The sequence below is a fragment of the Gigantopelta aegis genome, chromosome 9, assembly GCF_016097555.1.
Source record: "Gigantopelta aegis isolate Gae_Host chromosome 9, Gae_host_genome, whole genome shotgun sequence".
Lineage (NCBI taxonomy): Eukaryota > Metazoa > Mollusca > Gastropoda > Neomphalida > Peltospiridae > Gigantopelta > Gigantopelta aegis.
This window is the reverse complement of record NC_054707.1, coordinates 5586218-5614131: the sequence shown is the minus strand read 5'-3', so window position 1 is coordinate 5614131 and position 27914 is coordinate 5586218. Positions and strand designations below refer to the sequence as shown.

At 41.2% G+C, this 27914-nt stretch overlaps 1 protein-coding gene across 1 annotated transcript in view; it reads right to left on the bottom strand.

The window, feature by feature from the left end:
- The window catches only part of LOC121380755 (mucin-17-like), a 28932-nt gene extending 1285 nt beyond the window's left edge, over nt 1–27647 (bottom strand). Inside the window, exons 1-10 of the mRNA XM_041509719.1 lie at nt 27552–27647; nt 21649–21836; nt 20145–20274; nt 19344–19498; nt 9903–10047; nt 9382–9385; nt 9228–9350; nt 8172–8321; nt 4753–4980; nt 140–4015 (exon numbers count right to left, since the gene is read on the bottom strand). Of these exons, the coding sequence (XP_041365653.1) occupies nt 140–4015; nt 4753–4980; nt 8172–8321; nt 9228–9350; nt 9382–9385; nt 9903–10047; nt 19344–19498; nt 20145–20274; nt 21649–21836; nt 27552–27647 (5095 nt within the window). The remainder of the gene's footprint in view (nt 1–139; nt 4016–4752; nt 4981–8171; nt 8322–9227; nt 9351–9381; nt 9386–9902; nt 10048–19343; nt 19499–20144; nt 20275–21648; nt 21837–27551) is intronic.
- Between the last annotated feature and the right edge of the window lie 267 nt (nt 27648–27914).

Below are 27914 nucleotides of genomic sequence, written 5' to 3'. Positions count from 1 at the left end.
GTTCGAGATGCCCCTTCAGTTTCTGATGGGGTAAAGTCCATGGTTTCATCAATTAGTGTTGTTGTTTTCTGTCTTGTTGATGATTCATTAGGCTCAGTGATTGATGCTAGAGTAGTGATAACTGCTGTTTGAGATTCACCACTGGTCTCGATTTCGGGTGTGTGCGTTAATTCTTCTACTGGTGTAGTTATAAACTCTGCTGTGTAAGCTTCAGGGGCAAGACTTGAGGGAAATGTTTGACCTACAGTTTTGTCGTCACGTGTAGTGAAAATATCTGAAGTTGTTCCAGATGCCTCTTCAATTTCTAATGGTGTAAACTCCGTGGTTTCATTAATTAGTTTTCTGGTTTCCTGTCCTGTTGATGATTCAGCAGGCTCAGTGATTGACGCTAGAGTAGTGATAACTGCTGTTTGAGATTCACCACTGGTCTCGATTTCGGGTGTGTGCGTTAATTCTTCTACTGGTGCAGTTATAAAGTCTGCTGTCTTAGCCTCAGTGGCCACACTTGTAGGAAATGTTTGTCCTATAGATTTGTCTTCAGGTGTAGTCAACATGTCTGACATTGTTCCAGATGCCTCTTTAATTTCTAATGGGGTAAAGTCCGTAGTTTCTTGAATCAGTGTTGTTGTTTCCTGTCTTGTTGATGATTCAACAGGCTCATTGATTGATATTAGAGTAGAGATAACTCCAGTTTCAGATTCTCCACTGGTCTCGATTTCTGGTGTGTGTTTTAATTCTTCTACTATTTCAGTAATGATCGCTGCTGTCTTAGCTTCAGTGGCAACACTTGCTGAAAATGTATGACCTACAGTTTTGTCTTCAGGTGTAGTCAACATGTGTGATATTGTTCCAGATGGCTGTTCAATTTCTGATGGAGTAAGATCGGTAGTTTCATGAAATAGTGTTGGTGTTTCCTGTCTTGTTGATGATTCAGCAGGCTCAGTGATTGATGCTAGAGTAGTGGTGACTGCTGTTTCAGATCCACCACTGGTCTCGATTTCTGGTGTGTGTGTTAATTCTTCAACCGGTGTAGTTATAAACTCTGCTGTCTTAGCTTCAGTGGTAAAACTTGTGTGAAATGTTTGAACTACAGTTTTGTCTTCAGGTATAGTTATCTTATCTGAAGTAGATCCAGATGCCTGTTCTGTTTCTGATGGTGTAAGGTCGGTAGTTTCATCTATTAGAGTTGTTGTTTCCTGTCTTGTTGATGATTCAGCAGGCTTAGTGATTGACCCTAGAGTAGTTATAACTCCAGTTTGAGATCCACCACTGGTCTCTATTTCTGCTGTGTGCATTAAGTTCTCTACTTCAGTGGCACCACCTGTGGGAAATGTTTGTCCAACAGATTTGTCTTCAGGTGTAGTCATCATGTCTGTCATTGTTCCAAATGCCTCTTCAGTTTCTGATGGTGTGAAGTATGTAGTTTTACCAATAATTGTTGTGGATTCCTGTCTTGTTGATGATTCAGCAGGATCAGTGATTGATGTTAGAGTAGAGATAACTCCAGTTTGAGATCCACCACTGGTCTCGATTTCTGGTGTTTGCGTTAATTCGTCTAGTAGTGTAGTTATAAACTCTTCTGTCTTAGCCTCAGTGGTAACACTTGTGGGAAACGTTTGTTGTACAGATTTGTCTTCAGGTGTAGTCAACATATCTGAAGTTGTTCCAGATGCCTCTTCAGTTTGCGATGTTGTAAGGTCGGTAGTTTCATGAATTAGTGTTGTGGGTTCCTGTCTTGTTGATGATTCAGTAGGCTCACTGATTGATGTTAGAGTAGAGATAACTCCAGTTTGAGATCCACCACTGGTCTCGATTTCAGGTGTTTGCGTTAATTCGTCTACGGGTGTAGTTATAAACTCTTCTGTCTTAGCTTCAGTGGCAACAGTTGTGGGAAATGTGTGTCCGACAGATTTGTTTTCAGGTGTAGTCAACATGTCTGACATTGCTCCAGATGCCTCTTCTGTTTCTGTTGGTGTAAACACGGTAGTTTCGTAAATTAGTGTTGTGTTTTCCTGTCTAGTTGATGATTTAGCAGGCTCGGTGATTGATGTTAGAGTAGTAATAACTTTGTTTTGAGATTCACCACTTGTTGGAAACGTGTCTCTTGTAGTTTTTTCTTTAGGTTGAGTTATTATGTCTGACATTGTTCCAGATGTCCCTTCGGTTTCTGATGGAGTAATCACCGTTTCGTGTGTTGTGAAACCACTTGGTTCTTTAGTGTTTTCCTGTGTTATTGATGATTCAGGAGGCTCAGAGATTAATGTTATGTTAGTGATATCTCCAGTTTCAAAGGAACCACTGGTAGCAATGTCTACAGGTTTAGTTATAAATGCTGTCGTCTCAGCCTCAGTGGGAACACTTGTGGGGAATGTTTCAGCTGTAGTTTTATCTTCGTGTTTAGTCAAGATGTCTGAGGACTCATCCGGTTTTGATGGAGTAATCACTGTCTGATCTTCAGCGACAACACTTGTAGTTAATGTTTCAACTGTAGTTTTGTGTTGTGAAGTCGTCAACATTTCTGCTGTTGTTGCAGTTGTCTCTTTTGTTTCTGAAGCAGTAGTAAAATCGGTGGGTACTTTAGCAGCACGAGAAATAGGGGTAAGGGTAGCAGTAATTCGAGATTCAGTTTTATCTTGCCCTTTTGTGAACATGTCTGTTTGCACTGTTCGGGTGTTTGTTTGGTAAGCTGTTGGTACACTTGTAGAAAATATACTTGTAATTTGATCAGCATTATGTACAGTTGATTCTTCCACAATGGAAGACTTATGTTTTTGATATTCTCCATGTTCTTTTACATACTGATCATTTTGCATCATGTATTGTGCAGTGTGGCTAAAAATAATGTCATCTGTAGTACCTTGTTCAGGCAGCGGTGTTGTGTCTGTTGTAAGAGTCATTACGTTGCGTGTAGCAGAGGCTTGAGGCCGATTATTATGCTCGGGTGTTAAATCTGGAAGAGTAATAGCAGTGTTGCCTATGTTCGTTTTGGATTCATGCGATGTTGAATCTCGACTGGAATGTGGTTCTATTGTGGACAACACCTGTTCTGTAGTACCAAGGGTCTCACTGGTGCTTTGGTCAGAAGGATATCGTCTTCGTCCTGTGCTTTGGTCACTTAGTATGACAAACTCATCAGGATCAGGTTTTTGGAATGTAGTCATATGTGTTGTAAAATAATGGAATGTTGAAAGTTTGTCAATGTTTAGGAATGTTTCGGTAGAGAATGATGGTTGATTGTCATCAGCTGTGTAATGTTTTTTAGGTGTATCTACACCATCTTCTGCTGAGTGGATGTCATTTGAAATACCCAGCAACAGTTGTGTGGTCGTTTCGTCACGATGATCAGCATCTCCAAGATGTGTGTTTTGTGGCGTTGTTAGTATTGATTCATGTTGTGACATTGTTCTATACTGATGTGGCACTTCCTCTGTTGCCTTGACATCCAGTTCCTCATCCACAGTCCATTGTGTATCTGGATGCGTTTCACTTGATGACGTAATTAGCCGGTCATCAACCGAGAAGAAAGTGCTACTGTAAACAGGAATAGTGCTCTTGTATGGTGTTGCAAGTGTGGTTTCACGTGACGACATTGTGCTATCTTGATATCGCACCTCGTATGTTGCTTTGGCGTGCTGTTCCTGGTGCGATGTTTCTTGTGTAACTGGTTGCGTATCACCTGATGACATAATTACCCTTTCATCCTCTGAATATAGACTAGCATTGTAAACAGGAAGAGTGCTCTTACCTGATGACGCCGTAACTGCTACAGACTGTTCACACGTCTTCCCTTGACTTCCAGGAGGACACACACACCCAAAACCATTGAGTTTGTCGACGCATGTTCCACTATTTAGACATGGTCTGCTGGCACAGTCGTCTACATCTGTTTCACAAACTCGACCCTCGTATCCCGGGTTACACATGCACAGAAATCCAGAAAACACGTCTCGACAGGTGCCTCCATTGATGCATGGGTGGCTATCACATTCTTTAACTTCATCCGAACATGTCTTGCCTGTGGAAACAAATACGCATAAAGTCGGTGTTAGAGAAAGATAAGATATTCACTGTTAACAAGTTATTTGAATGATAAAATATTGACTGTATTTCTAATTGTAGCTTGACATTATCCGAACATGTTTTACCTGTGGAAACAAATAAGCATAAAAGTTAAAGTTTATTTTGTTTAACGACACCACTAGAGCACATTGATTTATTAATCACAGACTATTGGATGTCAATCATTTGGTAAGTTTTGACATACAGTCTTTGAGAGGAAATCCGCTACGTTTTTTTCTATTAGTTGCAAGGACTCTTTTATATGCACCACCCCAAAGACATGATAGCACATACCACGGCCTTTGGTATACCAATCGTGTTGCACTGGCTGGAACAAGAACTAGCCCAATGAGCACACTGACGGGGATCGATCCCACACAGACCGCGCACCAAGCGAATGCTCTCCCACTGGGCTACGTCCAGTCCCCGTGCTGAATAAGGCAGTTATGCATTCAAGGTGATCTTAGGGTTAAGATCACTTCACAGAACGGGTCCCTGGACTACGTCCCGTCCCCGTGCTGAATAAGGCAGTTATGCATTCAAGGTGATCTTAGGGTTAAGATCACTTCACAGTACGGGTCCCTGGGCTACGTCCCGTCCCCGTGCTGAATAAGGCAGTTATGCATTCAAGGTGATCTTAGGGTTAAGATCACTTCACAGGACGCGTCCCTGGTATACAGGTTTGTGCTGTACCTGAATATCCAGGAGCACAGGTACAAGTGAAGGCCGCATATCCATCCTGACAGGTGCCGCCATTCAAACACGGCTGGCTAGCACACTCGTCGACATTCGTCTCACAACGAGGGCCCGTCACACCAGCTTGGCAATTACAGCGGAAATCATTCACCAGGTCCTCGCAAAATCCTCCATTCAAGCACGGCGTACTTGCGCATTCGTCGATATTTACGTCACATCTCTTTCCTGCCAAACACAAAAAGATAGGAGTATCAAAGGAAAGGAAAAGAGTATTTGTTTTACGACACCTTGAGCACATTTAAAACAAAGTTTGTTTTGTTTCAAACATTTGGTAAGTTTCCCATTAGTAGCAAGGGATTTTTAATATGCACCACCCCACAGACAGGATAGCACATACCACTGCCTTTGATTATGCCAGTCGTGGTGCACTGGCTGGAACGAAAAATAACCCAATGGGCACACTGACTGGAATCGATCCCAAACCGATTGCGCATCAAGCGAGTGCTTTACCACTGTGCTACGTCCCACCCCCATCAAATTTTAAAATGCGTAGTTTGTAACCCTATATAGCTGTTTAATAGTGATGCGTAGTTTGTAACCCTATAGAGCTGTTTGATAGTGATGCGTAGTTTGTAACCCTATATAGCTGTTTAATAGTGATGCGTAGTTTGTAACCCTATAGAGCTGTTTGATAGAGATGCGTAGTTTGTAACCCTATAGAGCTGTTTGATAGTGATGCGTAGTTTGTAACCCTATAGAGCTGTTTGATAGTGATGCGTAGTTTGTAACCCTATAGAGCTGTTTGATAGTGATGCGTAGTTTGTAACCCTATAGAGCTGTTTGATAGTGATGCGTAGTTTGTAACCCTATATAGCTGTTTGATAGTGATGCGTAGTTTGTAACCCTATATAGCTGTTTGATAGTGATTCGTAGTTTGTAACCCTATATAGCTGTTTAATAGTGATGCGTAGTTTGTAACCCTATATAGCTGTTTGATAGTGATGCGTAGTTTGTAACCCTATATAGCTGTTTAAAAGTGATGCGTAGTTTGTAACCCTATATAGCTGTTTGATAGTGATGCGTAGTTTGTAACCCTATAGAGCTGTTTGATAGTGATGCGTAGTTTGTAACCCTATATAGCTGTTTAATAGTAATGCGTAGTTTGTAACCCTATATAGCTGTTTGATAGTGATGCGTAGTTTGTAACCCTATAGAGCTGTTTGATAGTGATGCGTAGTTTGTAACCCTATAGAGCTGTTTGATAGTGATGCGTAGTTTGTAACCCTATAGAGCTGTTAATAGTGATGCGTAGTTTGTAACCCTATAGAGCTGTTTGACAGTGATGCGTAGTTTGTAACCCTATAGAGCTGTTTGACAGTGATGCGTAGTTTGTAACCCTACAAAGCTGTTTGACAGTGATGCGTAGTTTGTAACCCTATAGAGCTGTTTGACAGAGATGCGTAGTTTGTAACCCTATAGAGCTGTTTGACAGTGATGCGTAGTTTGTAACCCTATAGAGCTGTTTGACAGTAATGCGTAGTTTGTAACCCTATATAGCTGTTTGATAGTAATGCAAATATAAATAACTGTTATCTCGCCTTCATGTAAAATTCTTTAATCTCATTGGTTGTTTGCCGTTGGACAAAACCCTTATCCCCCTGTGGGCGGAGCCAAATTCTCTTATACCCCGTCTGTAATTTCCAACATTTTCCAGTCGCCCCAGTTAATGCTAAAGCAATAATTAGATTATAAATAACATTGATAATCAATCAAGTATACATAATTAATTTATTTTTACTATAAAATACACTATTTCAATACTTTTAAAAGCTGCAATGTTGAACTCGGCCACCTAATTACGGTCGTGGTGTTATTGTATTAATGCGCGATTAGCAACAGTTGTTTTTTTGTTTTTTATTTTTAATATTTTAATTTTTTTACTATATACATTTCTTTTACACCCTCGTCTTCGGCTCGAGGTAAAAGAACACCCAGAGGGTCTATAAAAAGCCATATACCCCTCGTGATGCTTCTACAACTTATATTGTTATTCAGATTAGAGCATATTCGTTTAATCCAGGGGAAAAAATCACTCCCCACTCCCCCCTCAAGAGAGAGAGAGAGAGAGAGAGAGAGAGAGAGAGAGAGAGAGAGAGAGAGAGAGAGAGAGAGAGAGAGAGAGAGAGAGAGAGAGAGAGAGAGAGATAGAGAAGAAGAAGAAATGGGAGTCAGCACGCCTATGACTATCCCTAACTATTCGTTTTTTAATTTTTTTAATTTTTGTTTTGTTTTGTTTTGTTGTTTGGTTGGGTTTGTTTTTTGGAGGTTTTTTTATTGGGGGGGGGGGGGAGATGGGTTTGGGATTTTTAAATTTATTTATACTATGGATAATGAACCAGGGTATCAGTTAAAATTAAACTAAAAAGCGCTGCAAATATATGAAAAACTTACCGGTGAATCCAGAATTACACTCACAGGTAAAGTCATTTAATCCGTCGTTACATTTAATGGCGTTCACGCAGGGAGCACTTGCACATTCGTTTATGTTCACTTCGCACAAAGGCCCGGTCCAACCAGGTACGCATGTGCAGACCTCAACATTATGTTTGCTTGAACATGACCCCTGCACGAAAACAAATAAATCACCACTTATTTTTTTTATTTTTTTTATTTTTAACAACAACATCAACTAGAAGAATAGATAAACAAACAAACAAACAAAATAAATAAATAAATAAATAAATAAATAAATAAATAAATAAATAAATACATAAATAGATAATTATTAAGTAATTAAATAAATAAAAAATACAATAAAAATTTAAATAGCCTAGTAAATAAATAAACAAGCAAAATCATTCTGTCCCCTCCATAAAGTCCACTCTTCAAAAACAAATAAAACAAAAACAACACATGTATATATATAGAAGTCTGCCTCGATTAGATCGCCTGGGCCAATATTATTCGAAGCAATCTTAGCCTTCGAAATCGTAAAATCATCGGAAGCGATATCGAAAATATGGCCCAGGTCGTAGAGAGTCTCGAAAAAACCCCATAGAGGCCTGCCTTGAATATACGCCTGTTTCTGCTATTGTTGCTTTGCCATGTTAATGGCCACGTTATACTCGTCACTTCCGTTTCCGTTGTATGACATCAATAACCGCATGACGAGAACAACAGGAAAGGAGAAGTTTTCTTTTCTTCCTGAGACGCAAAAAAAGTTTGCAAAAAGATCATTTTAGACTAAGACTATGTTTAAAAACCGGCATTAGAAAATGAAAAAAAAAAAAAAAAAAAATATAAACTGCTTTCAGCAGAGGCCGGGTCTGAGAGCGTTGCGTAGAAATGGAACCCATTGTTTGTATTGAAGGATTGACGCTAATCAAATTAGCGTACCCCGTTTAGGCAGGGATTACTCGGGCACTGAGTGTACTCGATCTCACACAGCTGACCGATGAAACCTGGTGGACACTCGCAGACGAACCCGGCAGACGCATCCCTGCACGTGCCCTGGTTCTGACACGGACTGCTGGCACATTCGTTAATCTCCGCCTCACACACGACGCCTGAATCGGAAAAAACAACAAAACAATGCTGAAATGTGTACACATTACCTAGAGACTGATGGTAGATAAACAGCAAGGACGTGTTTTTTGGTTGTTGATGTTGTTGCTGGTGGATTGCTGCTGTTATAGTTGTTGTTGTCGTCGTTGTTGTCTTCATTGTTGTTGCTGCTGTTGTTTTGAGCGGGCTTTTTGTTGTTGCTTTTATTGGTTTGGGTTTTTGTTTTTGCTGTACATTTTAAAAATATATTTATGGTATCATTATTAATAAGTACAATTTTTGAATTCTTAAGCTTATTACAATATTGTTGTTGTTGTTGCTGCTGCTGCTGCTGCTGTTGTTGTTGTTGTTCTTTTTTTCTTCTTCTTTTGGGGTTCTCTTGTTTTTGGGTGTGTTTTTTGTTGTTAGTTTTTTGCTCTCTTTATTTGTTGTATGTTTTTTTTAGGGTACTGGCTTCTCCTCCCCCCCCCCCCCCCTCTCTCTCTCCCTCTCTCTCTCTCTCTCTCTCTCTCTCTCTCTCTCTCTCTTTATATATATTATAAAATAATATCATTAATAAGTATGATTTTCGAAAGACTTAAGCTTGTTACAGTGTTACAAATGGTACCAATAAGGCATTCTAAGACCGTCGAAAAAGCTGGTGCAGGCCACTTTGGGTTTTAGGTTTTGAGAAACATGGCCATTATTCTATTGGAAATTACCACAAAAGAAACAGAAAATCAAATTGTTATAATTAGCTGAAAACATAGAGTGAAATACACTTAGAACATAATAGTTTGAGCACGTGTTTCAGGCTACCCCACCCACCCCATCCCGTCTTAGCCTAAACATGTTAAACTCGCGTTCTCTGGGTATGGTCATATAGGCCATGCTATTATGTCTTGATTTGTAAAAGTTAAAGAACTCACCTGTCCTGCCTGGGGGACACTTGCAGGTGTAGTAGTTAACTCCATCCACACAGGTGGCGCCACCATGACACCTGTGACCTTGACAGTCGTCGATATTCGTCAGGCACGTATCTCCGGTCCAGCCTATAATAAACAAACACACACTATTGTAAACCTCCCTGTCATGGGCAGACGTATCTGGTGATGTCAGAGATTGTGCTCATGACTCGCGTGCTTGAAGAATTCTCTTATGGAAGCATGCAATATATTACCCACACATATTGTAAACCATCTGCGTAATATAGTGGCTAATCAATCGGACTTAAGGCTCCCACCCAGAACGAGTTTTAATGATTTAGTGGGTAGGTGTAAGACCCCCACCTCCCCGTTTCTCTCTCACTCCCCCTCTCTCTCCCCTCTCTCTCTCTCCCTCCCCCTCTCTCTCATCTCTCTTGAATATACAGACACTGATATTCTAAACAAGAAAATATATTTAATATGTAAGTTTAATCATAGAAATATTTTATTAGTCGGAAACATCTTACAATGCAGCAAACTCAGGAATGTCCCTTTAATTGTGATAAAACAAAATACAGCTACCTCCGTCATAAGGTATCAGCCTAATAGTAAAGTTAGTAATTTTGGGCTTAACTCCCTTGTATTGGCGTGGATATTAAGTCATAATTTTAATTAAACTCCTTCACCTGGTATACATATCTTCTCTCCATTTTGGGGATCGCATGTATAATGTCCGGTGTTATCGTCCGTTCGTTTACAAAACGTCAAACATTCCTCGCCGTAAAAGTTTTTATCACAAAACACCTTCAGTTTTAGATTAAATCTGAAAAGAAAAAATCCTTAATGTCAGCTGTAATGTCATACGAAATTGGTATCACCTGGGCGGACAAAGTCTCATGGTGTTTTTTGACTAGCACTATGTTTATAGTTAATAAATTAGTATGAAAGGTTTTTTAAGGAGTAGTTTTTTGATGGTGACCTCTTCTGACCTAATTATTACTCCAGTTTGTATATATCATATATCAGGTTGTAGAGGGGTTTGATATAAACATTTTGAGTGCTAACGTTGTGGCTACGTTCAGTGGTTGCAACGTTATGATACATTTTGTATCTCACTATGTTTATGGGTTGATATCCACCAAAATGCTACTCCTTACAAAAGTCTATCATACTAATTTATTAACTAAAGGCATAGATCTAATTAAAAACACCAAGAGAATTGGCCCTCACAGGTGATACCAGTTCGTTAAATTTCAGGGTTTGGCCCATGGGATCTGACGTTTTTATAAGCACTAGTTATAAAATGGGCGTCTATATCTCGCCAGGGGCCCTTTCTTTTAGCACTTACCTAGTTCTAGATCCAGACAAAACCAAATCTTTGACTTGGGCGTCTATATCTCGCCGGGGGCCCTTTATTTTAGCACTTACCTAGTTCTAGATCCAGACAAAACCAAATCTTTGACTTGGGCGTCTATATCTCGCCAAGGGCCCTTTCTTTTAGCACTTACCTAGTTCTAGATCCAGACAAAACCAAATCTTTGACTTGTGCGTCTATATCTCGCCGGGGGCCCTTTCTTATAGCACTTACCTAGATCTAGATCCAGACAAAACCAAATCTTTGACTTGGGCGTCTATATCTCACCGGGGGCCCTTTCTTATAGCACTTACCTAGTTCTAGATCCAGACAAAACCAAATCTTTGACTTGGGCGTCTATATCTCGCCGGGGGCCCTTTCTTTTAGCACTTACCTAGTTCTAGATCCAGACAAAACCAAATCTTTGACTTGGACGTCTATATCTCGCCGGGGCCCTTTCTTTTAGCACTTACCTAGTTCTAGATCCAGACAAAACCAAATCTTTGACTTGGGCGTCTATATCTCGCCGGGGGCCCTTTCTTTTAGCACTTACCTAGTTCTAGATCCAGACAAAACCAAATCTTTGACTTGGGCGTCTATATCTCGCCGGGGGCCCTTTCTTTTAGCACTTACCTAGTTCTAGATCCAGACAAAACCAAATCTTTGACTTGGGCGTCTATATCTCGCCGGGGGCCCTTTCTTATAGCACTTACCTAGATCTAGATCCAGACAAAACCAAATCTTTGACTTGGGCGTCTATATCTCGCCGGGGGCCTTTTCTTTTAGCACTTACCTAGTTCTAGATCCAGACAAAACCAAATCTTTGACTTGGGCGTCTATATCTCGCCGGGGGCCCTTTCTTTTAGCACTTACCTAGTTCTAGATCCAGACAAAACCAAATCTTTGACTTGGGCGTCTATATCTCGCCGGGGGCCCTTTCTTTTAGCACTTACCTAGTTCTAGATCCAGACAAAACCAAATATTTGACTTGGGCGTCTATATCTCGCCAAGGGCCCTTTCTTTTAGCACTTACCTAGTTCTAGATCCAGACAAAACCAAATCTTTGACTTGGGCGTCTATATCTCGCCGGGGGCCCTTTCTTATAGCACTTACCTAGTTCTAGATCCAGACAAAACCAAATCTTTGACTTGGGCGTCTATATCTCGCCGGGGGCCCTTTCTTGTAGCACGTACCTAGTTCTAGATCCAGACAAAACCAAATCTTTGACTTGGGCGTCTATATCTCGCCGGGGCCCTTTCTTTTAGCACTTACCTAGTTCTAGATCCAGACAAAACCAAATCTTTGACTTGGGCGTTTATATCTCGCCGGGGGCCCTTTCTTTTAGCACTTACCTAGTTCTAGATCCAGACAAAACCAAATCTTTGACTTGGACGTCTATATCTCGCCGGGGGGCCCTTTCTTTTAGCACTTACCTAGTTCTAGATCCAGACAAAACCAAATCTTTGACTTGGACGTCTATATCTCGCCGGGGGGCCCTTTCTTTTAGCACTTACCTAGTTTTAGATCCATACAAAACCAAATCTTTGACTTGGACGTCTATATCTCGCCGGGGCCCTTTCTTTTAGCACTTACCTAGTTCTAGAATCAGACAAAACCAAATCTTTGACTGGGGTGTCTATATATCGCCGGAGGCCCTTTCGTTTAGCACTTACTTGGTTCTAGAATCAGACAAAACCAAATCTTTGACTTGGGCGTCTATATCTCGCCGGAGGTCCTTTCTTTAGCACTGACCTAGTTCTAGATCCAGAGAAGACCAAATCTTTGACTTGGGCGTCTATATCTCACCGGGGGCCCTTTCTTATAGCACTTACCTAGTTCTAGATCCAGACAAAACCAAATCTTTGACTTGGGCGTCTATATCTCGCCGGGGGCCCTTTCTTTTAGCACTTACCTAGTTCTAGATCCAGACAAAACCAAATCTTTGACTTGGACGTCTATATCTCGCCGGGGCCCTTTCTTTTAGCACTTACCTAGTTCTAGATCCAGACAAAACCAAATCTTTGACTTGGGCGTCTATATCTCGCCGGGGGCCCTTTCTTTTAGCACTTACCTAGTTCTAGATCCAGACAAAACCAAATCTTTGACTTGGGCGTCTATATCTCGCCGGGGGCCCTTTCTTTTAGCACTTACCTAGTTCTAGATCCAGACAAAACCAAATCTTTGACTTGGGCGTCTATATCTCGCCGGGGGCCCTTTCTTATAGCACTTACCTAGATCTAGATCCAGACAAAACCAAATCTTTGACTTGGGCGTCTATATCTCGCCGGGGGCCTTTTCTTTTAGCACTTACCTAGTTCTAGATCCAGACAAAACCAAATCTTTGACTTGGGCGTCTATATCTCGCCGGGGGCCCTTTCTTTTAGCACTTACCTAGTTCTAGATCCAGACAAAACCAAATCTTTGACTTGGGCGTCTATATCTCGCCGGGGGCCCTTTCTTTTAGCACTTACCTAGTTCTAGATCCAGACAAAACCAAATCTTTGACTTGGGCGTCTATATCTCGCCAAGGGCCCTTTCTTTTAGCACTTACCTAGTTCTAGATCCAGACAAAACCAAATCTTTGACTTGGGCGTCTATATCTCGCCGGGGGCCCTTTCTTATAGCACTTACCTAGTTCTAGATCCAGACAAAACCAAATCTTTGACTTGGGCGTCTATATCTCGCCGGGGGCCCTTTCTTGTAGCACGTACCTAGTTCTAGATCCAGACAAAACCAAATCTTTGACTTGGGCGTCTATATCTCGCCGGGGCCCTTTCTTTTAGCACTTACCTAGTTCTAGATCCAGACAAAACCAAATCTTTGACTTGGGCGTTTATATCTCGCCGGGGGCCCTTTCTTTTAGCACTTACCTAGTTCTAGATCCAGACAAAACCAAATCTTTGACTTGGACGTCTATATCTCGCCGGGGGGCCCTTTCTTTTAGCACTTACCTAGTTCTAGATCCAGACAAAACCAAATCTTTGACTTGGACGTCTATATCTCGCCGGGGGGCCCTTTCTTTTAGCACTTACCTAGTTTTAGATCCATACAAAACCAAATCTTTGACTTGGACGTCTATATCTCGCCGGGGCCCTTTCTTTTAGCACTTACCTAGTTCTAGAATCAGACAAAACCAAATCTTTGACTGGGGTGTCTATATATCGCCGGAGGCCCTTTCGTTTAGCACTTACTTGGTTCTAGAATCAGACAAAACCAAATCTTTGACTTGGGCGTCTATATCTCGCCGGAGGTCCTTTCTTTAGCACTGACCTAGTTCTAGATCCAGAGAAGACCAAATCTTTGACTGGGGCGTCTATATCTCGCCGGGGGCCCTTTCTTTTAGCACTTACCTAGTTCTAGATCCAGACAAAACCAAATCTTTGACCTGGGCGTCTATATCTCGCCGGAGGTCCTTTCTTTAGCACTTATACTTGGTTTTAGAACCGGACAAAACTAAATCTTTGACTTGGGCGTCTATATCTCGCCGGAGGTCCTTTCTTTAGCACTTACCTAGTTCTAGAATCAGACAAAACCAAATCTTTGACTGGGGCTTCTATATCTCGCCGGAGGTCCTTTGTTTTAGCACTTACCTAGTTCTAGATCCAGACAAAACCAAATCTTTGACTTGGGCGTCTATATCTCGCCAAGGGCCCTTTCTTTTAGCACTTACCTAGTTCTAGATCCAGACAAAACCAAATCTTTGACTTGGGCGTCTATATCTCGCCGGGGGCCCTTTCTTATAGCACTTACCTAGATCTAGATCCAGACAAAACCAAATCTTTGACTTGGGCGTCTATATCTCGCCGGGGGCCCTTTCTTTTAGCACTTACCTAGTTCTAGATCCAGACAAAACCAAATCTTTGACTTGGGCGTCTATATCTCGCCGGGGCCCTTTCTTTTAGCACTTACCTAGTTCTAGATCCAGACAAAACCAAATCTTTGACTTGGGCGTCTATATCTCGCCGGGGGCCCTTTCTTTTAGCACTTACCTAGTTCTAGATCCAGACAAAACCAAATCTTTGACTTGGGCGTCTATATCTCGCCAAGGGCCCTTTCTTTTAGCACTTACCTAGTTCTAGATCCAGACAAAACCAAATCTTTGACTTGGGCGTCTATATCTCGCCGGGGCCCTTTCTTATAGCACTTACCTAGTTCTAGATCCAGACAAAACCAAATCTTTGACTTGGGCGTCTATATCTCGCCGGGGGCCCTTTCTTTTAGCACTTACCTAGTTCTAGATCCAGACAAAACCAAATCTTTGACTTGGGCGTCTATATCTCGCCGGGGCCCTTTCTTTTAGCACTTACCTAGTTCTAGATCCAGACAAAACCAAATCTTTGACTTGGGCGTTTATATCTCGCCGGGGGCCCTTTCTTTTAGCACTTACCTAGTTCTAGATCCAGACAAAACCAAATCTTTGACTTGGACGTCTATATCTCGCCGGGGGGCCCTTTCTTTTAGCACTTACCTAGTTCTAGATCCAGACAAAACCAAATCTTTGACTTGGACGTCTATATCTCGCCGGGGGGCCCTTTCTTTTAGCACTTACCTAGTTCTAGATCCAGACAAAACCAAATCTTTGACTTGGACGTCTATATCTCGCCGGGGCCCTTTCTTTTAGCACTTACCTAGTTCTAGAATCAGACAAAACCAAATCTTTGACTGGGGTGTCTATATATCGCCGGAGGCCCTTTGTTTTAGCACTTACTTGGTTCTAGAATCAGACAAAACCAAATCTTTGACTTGGGCGTCTATATCTCGCCGGAGGTCCTTTCTTTAGCACTTACTTGGTTCTAGAACCGGACAAAACTAAATCTTTGACTGGGGCGTCTATATATCGCCGGAGGTCCTCTCTTTAGCACTTACCTAGTTCTAGATCCAGAGAAGACCAAATCTTTGACTGGGGCGTCTATATCTCGCCGGGAGCCCTTTCTTTTAGCACTTACCTAGTTCTAGATCCAGACAAAACCAAATCTTTGACCTGGGCGTCTATATCTCGCCGGAGGTCCTTTCTTTAGCACTTACTTGGTTTTAGAACCGGACAAAACTAAATCTTTGACTTGGGCGTCTATATCTCGCCGGAGGTCCTTTCTTTAGCACTTACCTAGTTCTAGAATCAGACAAAACCAAATCTTTGACTGGGGCTTCTATATCTCGCCGGAGGTCCTTTGTTTTAGCACTTACTTGGTTCTAGATCCAGACAAAATAAAATCTTTGACTGGGGCGTCTATATCTCGCCGGAGGTCCTTTCTTTAGCAACTACCTAGTTCTAGATCCAGACAAAACCAAATCTTTGACTGGGGCGTCTATATCTCGCCGGAGGTCCTTTCTTTAGCAATTACCTAGTTCTAGATCCAGAAAAAAACAAATCTTTGACTGGGGCGTCTATATCTCGCCGGAGGTCCTTTCTTTAGCACTTACCTAGTTCTAGATCCAGACAAAACCAAATCTTTGACTTGGGCGTCTATATCTCGCCGGGGGGCCCTTTCTTTTGGCACTTACCTAGTTCTAGATCCAGACAAAACTAAATCTTTGACTGGGGCGTCTATATCTCGCCGGGGGCCCTTTCTTATAGCACTTACCTAGTTCTAGATCCAGACAAAACCAAATCTTTGACTTGGGTGTCTATATCTCGCCGGGGGCCCTTTCTTTTAGCACTTACCTAGTTCTAGATCCAGACAAAACCAAATCTTTGACTTGGGCGTCTATATCTCGCCGGGGCCCTTTCTTTTAGCACTTACCTAGTTCTAGATCCAGACAAAACCAAATCTTTGACTTGGGCGTTTATATCTCGCCGGGGGCCCTTTCTTTTAGCACTTACCTAGTTCTAGATCCAGACAAAACCAAATCTTTGACTTGGACGTCTATATCTCGCCGGGGGCCCTTTCTTTTAGCACTTACCTAGTTCTAGATCCAGACAAAACCAAATCTTTGACTTGGACGTCTATATCTCGCCGGGGGGCCCTTTCTTTTAGCACTTACCTAGTTCTAGATCCAGACAAAACCAAATCTTTGACTTGGACGTCTATATCTCGCCGGGGCCCTTTCTTTTAGCACTTACCTAGTTCTAGAATCAGACAAAACCAAATCTTTGACTGGGGTGTCTATATATCGCCGGAGGCCCTTTCTTTTAGCACTTACTTGGTTCTAGAATCAGACAAAACCAAATCTTTGACTTGGGCGTCTATATCTCGCCGGAGGTCCTTTCTTTAGCACTTACTTGGTTCTAGAACCGGACAAAACTAAATCTTTGACTGGGGCGTCTATATATCGCCGGAGGTCCTCTCTTTAGCACTTACCTAGTTCTAGATCCAGAGAAGACCAAATCTTTGACTGGGGCGTCTATATCTCGCCGGGAGCCCTTTCTTTTAGCACTTACCTAGTTCTAGATCCAGACAAAACCAAATCTTTGACCTGGGCGTCTATATCTCGCCGGAGGTCCTTTCTTTAGCACTTACTTGGTTTTAGAACCGGACAAAACTAAATCTTTGACTTGGGCGTCTATATCTCGCCGGGGGTCCTTTCTTTAGCACTTACCTAGTTCTAGAATCAGACAAAACCAAATCTTTGACTGGGGCTTCTATATCTCGCCGGAGGTCCTTTGTTTTAGCACTTACTTGGTTCTAGATCCAGACAAAACCAAATCGTTAACTGGGGCGTCTATATCTCGCCGGAGGTCCTTTCTTTAGCACTTACCTAGTTCTAGATCCTGACAAAATAAAATCTTTGACTGGGGCGTCTATATCTCGCCGGAGGTCCTTTCTTTAGCAACTACCTAGTTCTAGATCCAGACAAAACCAAATCTTTGACTGGGGCGTCTATATCTCGCCGGAGGTCCTTTCTTTAGCAATTACCTAGTTCTAGATCCAGAAAAAAACAAATCTTTGACTGGGGCGTCTATATCTCGCCGGAGGTCCTTTCTTTAGCACTTACCTAGTTCTAGATCCAGACAAAACCAAATCTTTGACTTGGGCGTCTATATCTCGCCGGGGGGCCCTTTCTTTTGGCACTTACCTAGTTCTAGATCCAGACAAAACTAAATCTTTGACTGGGGCGTCTATATCTCGCCGGGGGCCCTTTCTTATAGCACTTACCTAGTTCTAGATCCAGACAAAACCAAATCTTTGACTTGGGTGTCTATATCTCGCCGGGGGCCCTTTCTTTTAGCACTTACCTAGTTCTAGATCCAGACAAAACCAAATCTTTGACTTGGGCGTCTATATCTCGCCGGGGCCCTTTCTTTTAGCACTTACCTAGTTCTAGATCCAGACAAAACCAAATCTTTGACTTGGGCGTTTATATCTCGCCGGGGGCCCTTTCTTTTAGCACTTACCTAGTTCTAGATCCAGACAAAACCAAATCTTTGACTTGGACGTCTATATCTCGCCGGGGGGCCCTTTCTTTTAGCACTTACCTAGTTCTAGATCCAGACAAAACCAAATCTTTGACTTGGACGTCTATATCTCGCCGGGGGGCCCTTTCTTTTAGCACTTACCTAGTTCTAGATCCAGACAAAACCAAATCTTTGACTTGGACGTCTATATCTCGCCGGGGCCCTTTCTTTTAGCACTTACCTAGTTCTAGAATCAGACAAAACCAAATCTTTGACTGGGGTGTCTATATATCGCCGGAGGTCCTTTCTTTTAGCACTTACTTGGTTCTAGAATCAGACAAAACCAAATCTTTGACTTGGGCGTCTATATCTCGCCGGAGGTCCTTTCTTTAGCACTTACTTGGTTCTAGAACCGGACAAAACTAAATCTTTGACTGGGGCGTCTATATATCGCCGGAGGTCCTCTCTTTAGCACTTACCTAGTTCTAGATCCAGAGAAGACCAAATCTTTGACTGGGGCGTCTATATCTCGCCGGGAGCCCTTTCTTTTAGCACTTACCTAGTTCTAGATCCAGACAAAACCAAATCTTTGACCTGGGCGTCTATATCTCGCCGGAGGTCCTTTCTTTAGCACTTACTTGGTTTTAGAACCGGACAAAACTAAATCTTTGACTTGGGCGTCTATATCTCGCCGGAGGTCCTTTCTTTAGCACTTACCTAGTTCTAGAATCAGACAAAACCAAATCTTTGACTGGGGCGTCTATATCTCGCCGGAGGTCCTTTCTTTAGCACTTACCTAGTTCTAGAATCAGACAAAACCAAATCTTTGACTGGGGCTTCTATATCTCGCCGGAGGTCCTTTGTTTTAGCACTTACTTGGTTCTAGATCCAGACAAAACCAAATCGTTAACTGGGGCGTCTATATCTCGCCGGAGGTCCTTTCTTTAGCACTTACCTAGTTCTAGATCCTGACAAAATAAAATCTTTGACTGGGGCGTCTATATCTCGCCGGAGGTCCTTTCTTTAGCAACTACCTAGTTCTAGATCCAGACAAAACCAAATCTTTGACTGGGGCGTCTATATCTCGCCGGAGGTCCTTTCTTTAGCAATTACCTAGTTCTAGATCCAGAAAAAAACAAATCTTTGACTGGGGCGTCTATATCTCGCCGGAGGTCCTTTCTTTAGCACTTACCTAGTTCTAGATCCAGACAAAACCAAATCTTTGACTTGGGCGTCTATATCTCGCCGGGGGGCCCTTTCTTTTGGCACTTACCTAGTTCTAGATCCAGACAAAACTAAATCTTTGACTGGGGCGTCTATATCTCGCCGGGGGCCCTTTCTTTTAGCACTTACCTGGTTCTAGAACCGGACAAAACTAAATCTTTGACTGGGGCGTCTATATCTCGCCGGAGGTCCTTTCTTTAGCACTTACCTAGTTCTAGATCCAGACAAAGTCAAATCTTTAACTGGGGCGTCTATATCTCGCCGGAGGTCCTTTGTTCCATATTGATACTCATAGTGATCGACAAAATCGTATTTTTGGTCGTCGTCGTCATCCAAAACATCGATTTTCATCTTGAGTACTCCCTGGAATTATTACAAGAAGAAAGTAAACATTTCACCGGTAAGTCGAAGTCTGGTATTGATGAATGGCAAAAGAGGGACGGGAACACACACAGATACACACACACACACACACACACACACACACACACACACACACACACACACACACACGTACACACACATACAGACATACACACACATACACACACGCACACATACAAACACACACACACGGACACACGCACGCACACACACACACACACACATACACACACACATACACACACACACACACATACAGACACACACATACACATACACACATAGATAGACAAATGGTACACATTAAAGTGTACGGCAATATAATTATCTCTCTCACTCTGTCTCTCTTTCTCTCTCTCTCTCTCTCTCTCTCTCTCTCTCTCTCTCTCTCTCTCTCTCTCTCTCTCTCTCTCTCTCTCTCTCTCTCTCTCTCTCTCTCTCTCTCTCTCTCTCTCTCTCCCTGTTGTGTGTGTGTATGTGTGTGTGTGTGTATGTGTGTGTGTGTGTGAGTGTGTGTGTGTGTGTTTGTTTATTTGTTCGTGTGTTTGTCTGTTTGTAACTGATATATTTTTCTGTAATGTAATAACTAAGTAATATATAACAAGAAATACCATTCATTACGTACTGGCCAGTGTTTAAACTTAAATTTGAGGGGATTCTCTGTGTTACCAAGGACTCCATTAAATGTTATACTGTTTCCGCCTACAGCTCCCGTTTCCTGTCTTCCAAACTCGCAAGCAGTCATGTCACTTGATCTGTGTAAAGAGACGTGTTAAAAGTAAGCTTCATTATACTGCAGCTGACGTTAGAAAAACCAACACATTGAACCATATCGGCAGTACATTCAGTGTAGCTGTAGATATACTTATGTGATGAAAAGACATACGCTCGTTGGAGAGAAAACAGTGCCAAATTATATTTATCACACGTGTGGAGAGATCTGTATAAAGACGTCTTATTGGCTGACCTACGGTGAAGACCTAGATGCCAAATCTAAGTTATCCAATGAAGCCAGCAGTGTTGCGGGTGACTGCTCTTTGACGTACAAATTAACCCTACAAACGCCGCGTAGATAAAGTATGGTTTAAAAAATCTATTAAACCATTTAATTGTTTTTATGGGTGAGGAGCGGTTTCTGGATTTTTGTGTATTTTGTTGAGTTTGGTGTTGGGTTTTTGTGGGGGGTTTTATTATTTTTTTTATTTTTTTATTTTTTTTATTATTATTTTTTTTTGGGGGGGGGTTGCTGATTTTGTCGTAAGGTAAATGGTATATAATGGCCACTCATGTAGTATTCTCTCTATATTAATTATTTTTGTTCAGTTGGTTTTAGCAATCAACAATGCTTGAAATGATAACCACCTAAATTTGTGTAGCTTCAAAGCCAATACATCACACACAAAGAACGTCATTTTATGTCTGATGGTTTTCTGTACTACAGAAGTAAATTCAACAAAATTATTATTATCCTGAATGATGTATGTGAAAAGAGATTAAACATAGATCAGTTGGAGAGACAAGGACTGGGATATAGAGTTGGGTGACAAAAGAAGTTGAAAAATTAAAATAAGGATCTTAGAGAAGAAAAAGGAAAACGATTGGGGTATTTGGAAAACATGTCTAGGATATTAATTATAAAATGGTCATTTTTTTCTACAGAAGCGGACACTTAAACAAAATATTATTAAAGTTTGTTTTTGTTTAATAACACAACTAGAGCACATTAATTAATTAGTCATCGGCTATTGGATGTCAAACATTTGTAATTCTGACTCGTAGTCAACAGAGAAAATCCACTACATTTTTCCTAATGTAGCAAGGTATCTTTTATATTCACTTTCCAACAGACTGGAAAGCATATACCACGGTCTTTAACCAGTTGTGGTGCACTGGTTGGGACGAGAAAACCCCCAGTCATCTGAATGGATCCACCGAAGTGGTACGATCCTGCGACGAAAGCACCTCAAGCGAACACTCAACCCACTGAACTAAATCCCGCCCCAGAATATTATTACTACTGCATTTTACAAAATGGTTATTTCAAAAATACATTTGAAGCAGTTTGAGTATCGGTTCCATACCGTGTTACCATACACATGTAGGGCTAACAGTGATGCACTGGTACTCACTCTGTAATATTTCCCATACAAATAACGAATCTATGGTCGCAGGCGTCGCCTTTCTGGCAGTCTGGTTCAGGAAACCAGCCCCAGCCGGATCTGTCACAACACGCCCCATCAAACCTCTTCCCCTCTGTATTATTAAAGCTGACAAATGTAGTTTCAACAATTCCTGATCCGAAAACTGGAAGAATATACTGAAAAGAAAAAGAAGGATAATGTAAAAAAAAAACAAGAAATAAAATGTCAAACAAGAGCGATGTCCCAATAATTGATTATAATCGACTATTGATCATCAAACCAAGAAATAAAATGTCAAACGATAGCGATGTTCCAATAATCGATTATAATTGATCATCAAACCAAGAAATAAAATGTCAAACAATAGTGATGTTCCAATAATTGATTATAATCGACTATTGATCATCAAACCAAGAAATAAAATGTCAAACGATAGTGATGTCCCAATAATCGATTATAATCGACTATTGATCATCAAACCAAGAAATAAAATGTCAAACGATAGCGATGTCCCAATAATCGATTATAATCGAATATTGATCATCAAACCAAGAAATAAAATGTCAAACGATAGCGATGTTCCAATAATTGATTATAATCGACTATTGATCATCAAACCAAGAAATAAAATGTCAAACGATAGCGATGTTCCAATAATTGATTATAATCGACTATTGATCATCAAACCAAGAAATAAAATGTCAAACGATAGTGATGTTCCAATAATTGATTATAATCGAATATTGATCATCAAACCAAGAAATAAAATGTCAAACGATAGCAATGTTCCAATAATTGATTATAATCGACTATTGATCATCAAACCAAGAAATAAAATGTCAAACGATAGTGATGTTCCAATAATTGATTATAATCGAATATTGATCATCAAACCAAGAAATAAAATGTCAAACGATAGTGATATTCCAATAATCGATTATAATCGAATATTGATCATCAAGGCTCATATCGATGTGATTCTCGATAATCATAATTGTTTGTCGCAAAATATTAAATGTGATAATAGTTTTTACAGGTTTGAAGATGGAACTGGTATAAATATGCTGGGGTTTGGATTTGTTTTCATATCGCGTGTAAATGAAGCATACATTGACAAGGTACTTAATGTAAAACTAACGATTTGTATGATCCATCTTGATGAACACAAAGTCGTCATAACTTCATATAATTGAAACCGGGTGTACAATCAAAAGTTGATAATTTGGTGTTAACCAATCATAATCGATAATCGATGATGAAATTTCGATCGATTCCCTGTTCCATACGACGGATATATAAACATAGCATTACATTGCATGATTCACTTCATTTCAACTTATTTTCGTGCTTATATCCAATTAAGGTTCAAACACGCTGTCACGGGCACACACTTCAGCTATCTGGGCTGTCTGTACAGGACAGTGGGTCAGTTGTTAGTGAGAGAGAAGAGTGTGTAGTGGTCTTACACATACCCACTGAGTCGTTAAAACTCGCTCTGGGTGGGAGCCGGTACCGGGCTGTGAACCCTGTATCTATCAGACTCACGTCCGATGGCTTAACTACGACACCATCGAGGCCGGTACTTTGCATGAATCCTGCCAACAATATTTGTATTACTGTAAACGACAGAGGTGCTGTGTCTGTTGTATAACACGTGCGTTTACTCGTGCAACCTTTATTAAACACTGCTTTGTCCACTGAAATCTGTATTGTACAGGATGAGATTAGTCAAACTAAGTCTTGTGAGTGGCAGTCCTCTTACAGACACAGTAGGATTTATCATTCTTGGGAATGGCAGACCTACGGACAAACAAGGAATTATGAAATATTTGACATGGAATAGCTGACAACCCAGCACGAAAAATACATTGGCTATTGGGTGTCAAACTATGTACAAGCAAAACATTAAGTTTACTAAATCAATATCTTTTAGTTGTCTGTCGGTGGGCTCATTGGGCTATTTCCCGTTCCAGCCAGTGCATCACGACTGGTATATCAAAGACCGTGGTATGTGCTATCTTGTCTGTGAAATGGTGCATATAAAAGATCCCTTGCTACTAACAGAAAAATGTAGCGGGTTTCCTCTCTAAGACTATATGTCTGAATTACCAAATGTTTGACATCCCAACGCCGATGATTAATAAATCAATGTGCTCTAGTTGTGTGGTTAAACAAAAACAAACTTTAAACTGTAGTGGTCTTTTCAGTAGTAACTTTTCTTGATTTTAGTACGATCCCGGCCTTTGCTTTATAGCATAACCCGGATATTAACATGTTTGTATTAGGCCATCATGGTATGCAATTTAGCGGGTTCCACTGTGTAGTTAAAGAACACAGACTTGTATTCAAGTGATGCGGGTGGTAGACATGTTGTTTGATAACACAAGGCTGAGGAAATCAAAGGCGTGAGTGAAGTCGTTACGTCGTGTACACAATGATTTCAAGCGGTGTACAGAGTGCTAACTGTTCCGCGGTACAGTCCTATTACTGGTATTTAGAGCACGTGGGTACCACCTGTACTCGAGATGACGACACCTTTATGAGTTCCGCCATGTGCACATCAGCGAAATTTGGAGAGGGAAAACAAAAGAAGAAACAATCGTCTCAAAAAAAAAAAAAAAAAATTATTTAACGACATTTTGGCACAGTTTAAACCTCGGCTATTTTTGGAGTTTAAAATATGGTTATTTGGAAACTTTGTCGAGTGAGCGAGAGAGAGAGAGAGAGAGAGAGAGAGAGAGAGAGAGAGAGAGAGAGAGAGAGAGAGAGAGAGAGAGAGAGAGAGAGAGAGAGAGAGAGAGAGAGAGAGAGAGAGAGAGAGAGGGGGACACGAGAAGGATCGATGGGAAGGTGGTAGAGACACAGAAAGACGACAGACAGAGAGAGATAGAGAGAGAGAGAGAGAGAGAGAGAGAGAGAGAGACAGAGAGAGAGAGAGAGAGAGAGAGAGAGAGAGAGAGAGAGAGAGAGAGAGAGAGAGAGAGAGAGAGAGAGAGAGAGAGAGAGAGAGAGAGAGAGAGACAGACAGACAGAGAGAGAGAGAGAGAGACAGAGAGAGAGAGAGAGAGAGAGAGAGAGAGAGAGAGAGAGAGAGAGAGAGAGAGAGAGAGAGAGAGAGAGAGAGAGAGAGAGAGAGAGAGAGAGAGAGAGAGAGATGTTGTATCTAACGACACTTAACACGTTTTAATTTTAATAACGATTATATGGCGACGGATATTTGGTCCCGTTCCTACAACTATTACATTGTGATATACACAAGTGATTATTTCGACACTACTAGGTCTAGATAGTGAAACCAATTGCCGCCACACAGGCTACTCCTTCCGAATAGCAACAAAGGCTCTTTTACATGAATATTATTATTACTATTTTATTACTATTTTATTTTATTTTATTATTATAATTTTTAAAGTGCCTTAAGAAAATAAGGAAACTAATTGTAGTCAGTGCCATGTCCAAACCCGTAGGAACGATATCGGGGAGGGGGACATTCTTTACTTGAGGGGCACAGTCTCTAAATGGGAGTTGCACAAGCCACACTTTTATCTGTTTATAGGATATAGATTAGGTAGGGGGGGGGGGGGGGGGGGGGGGGGGGGAATACCCGTATATTTTCGTCCTCAAGTGGGAGGCACAAGCTCCCCGCCTCCCCCTTCGGTTAGCGTTCCTACGGGCCTGATGTCATCAACGAACAAGTCGCATAATGTCAAGTACGAAAAGTTCATTTTATTTTAAAGCTGGCGCACAATGATATTTCTTTCCATGTAGATAAGTGCCACCTGGCGGGAGGTCGGGAGGGTTCTTCAATGTTGTCGGCGTGGGAGGTCGCACGGCTTAAAGGGAAGTAATCAATAACCTTTCCCGATAGGAAACAGGGGAGTTAATTTCTCCAGCGACATCAGTAAAAACCGTTATGACTGTCAAATGTCAGAAGGGTAGTATTGTTTTCATATGGGAAGTTATAAAAAAACAAGCAATAGACGACGCAGATATACAGTCGAATAACATCTATTGCCTGCTATTTCCTTTAAATTATACCAGGCGTTTTAAGAACTACACATTTTAACATTTTGAATTATGATAACACATAGATAATCAAGATAAATAATATTTATAACTAAATAAATATTTAAATAAATAAACATTTAAATAAATTAATATTTGCAAAAATCGACTATAAAAAAAAAAAGCTATATATTATGAAAATTTTAATAATCCATTTCCCTGGCACAAGATAGCCAAATGGAAAACTTTTTCTCCAAAATTAGATATTATTAATTATTACGATATTTTTACCCGTGAAAATTATTCTGTTATACATAATGTTTATGTCTTGTTCTTCGGCGATGTAATAAATGTTAACGTCAGACGTCAGTTATTTCGCAAAAAACAAAAAAGTGCCAAAATGTTATCATGGCATCTATGATGAGTCAAATAGAAGATGTGTATCACGACATTTGTTTACATAGTTAATATAAATGAATATGGGTGGAGCTGGTAGATAATTTCATAGTTCAGAAGATGCACCTGGCATCCTCGTCCTCTGCCGCTAATAAAGCTGGTCGGATCTACGGCACTAACTAACGATCGCCGGTAGTAGGGAAGCATAGTAGCTGGTTACAAGTGCCTCTTAACAATGCCAGATGTAACTACTGAACACTCCCCGAAGTGGTCAGACTAAGCCCACGTATAAAAGCTGATGGGGAATTACAGGTGGTTGAACACCGGACAGCGAGAGATATAAATAAAAATAGAAAAATAAATAAGGAAATATTAACCACTCCGCTAAACAAAATAAACATGCTGCCACCACCCACCCTTTGAGGAGATGTTGCCACCCTGTTGCACTCGACCTGATTAGCGCTTCAAATCGGAGGGTGGCTCTAGTGGCAGATTAACCAGCTATAGCACTAAATCTATAATGTTAAAATAAGCACCCACCTTTCAGGGGGAGATTGTTATAGGATGCTTTAAAAGGTGTATGCTGTTAATTAATCAATTAAAATACACCTTACTAAGTGGTCAATCAGAGGGCCAATCAGGGTCACAAAAAAATCTTAACCAGAATAAAACCCTCTAATTATGCCATCTCTTTTTCCAGAAACATCAACTGACCAACGTAACCTACCAACGACCAGAAACTGTACATACAATGTAAATAAAATATTAAATGTTATTGTGCACTTATATGTATGTATGGTAATAGATACAATTCCTTCCACAGCAGACCAAGGTGAGTAATAGTCACTACAACAGATCAGACGACTGCCACTATGAAAATCAAGATACAAGTAAGATTAGCTAACCAATTATTTAAGTAACTAGATACTCATTATCTCCTAGGGGGGCCTGGGTGGGACTGGGAGGCATACCTATCAATACTCGTGTGAATGTTGTGAATGAATTGTACCTACTACCAAAATTATTATATTCAAAGCACTAGGCTTTTTCATACTATAAGGGAAATCCCCTTCAAATTAGATAGCTAGAGTAACTATAACCCCCCCCGCCACCTCCTTGCATTCACTATGCAATTCAAGGAGGGGGGGGGGGATGAGTGGCTTTGATCAGCCGTTGGAAACATAGAATAAGGACTCGATACAGTAGGAACAACCATAACATAAAATATAGGCAAACACAAACACAGCATGCACTCTCAACATACCATAGGGTGCATTGACTAATGATAACAATGCACCCGTCCATACATAAAACCATAATAATGGCCCAGCACGTACTCCAATGAGTCAGACAAAAGAAACCGGCTCCGAGTACACCACTGCACTGCACCCAGAAGGGACTGGACAAAAGAATACCAGCCCCTTCCCCCAAACCCAAAATAAAACTTTCCTTGGCGCTGGCAGGACCTTGGGCAAAACGGACGAACCTACTCCACCTCCACGGCAACAGCATCCAACATCAAGCTCTCCATCACCGCCTCTACCTCGTCCAATACACAATTGCTCGAGTCTCCCCTGGGTTGCCATGTCACGATCAGAAGAGATCAGGCCCTTTCTAAGGGCCCTATGGGCAACCTAGGGAGACAACCTACAGCACCAAGAAGGTCATAATAAAGAGCCACTTTCGGAATACTCCTCACTATTTCAATTAGAACGACCATCAAAATTGCGCAAACTTTCCTTCATGCAAACGCGCACCTCTTCCTCTTTGACATAATCCTACGGGACTTTCAAAATTCCATAGCACCAATTACACCCCGCCTGTCACCAACATTGTACTGCTGGTGCTCCCTT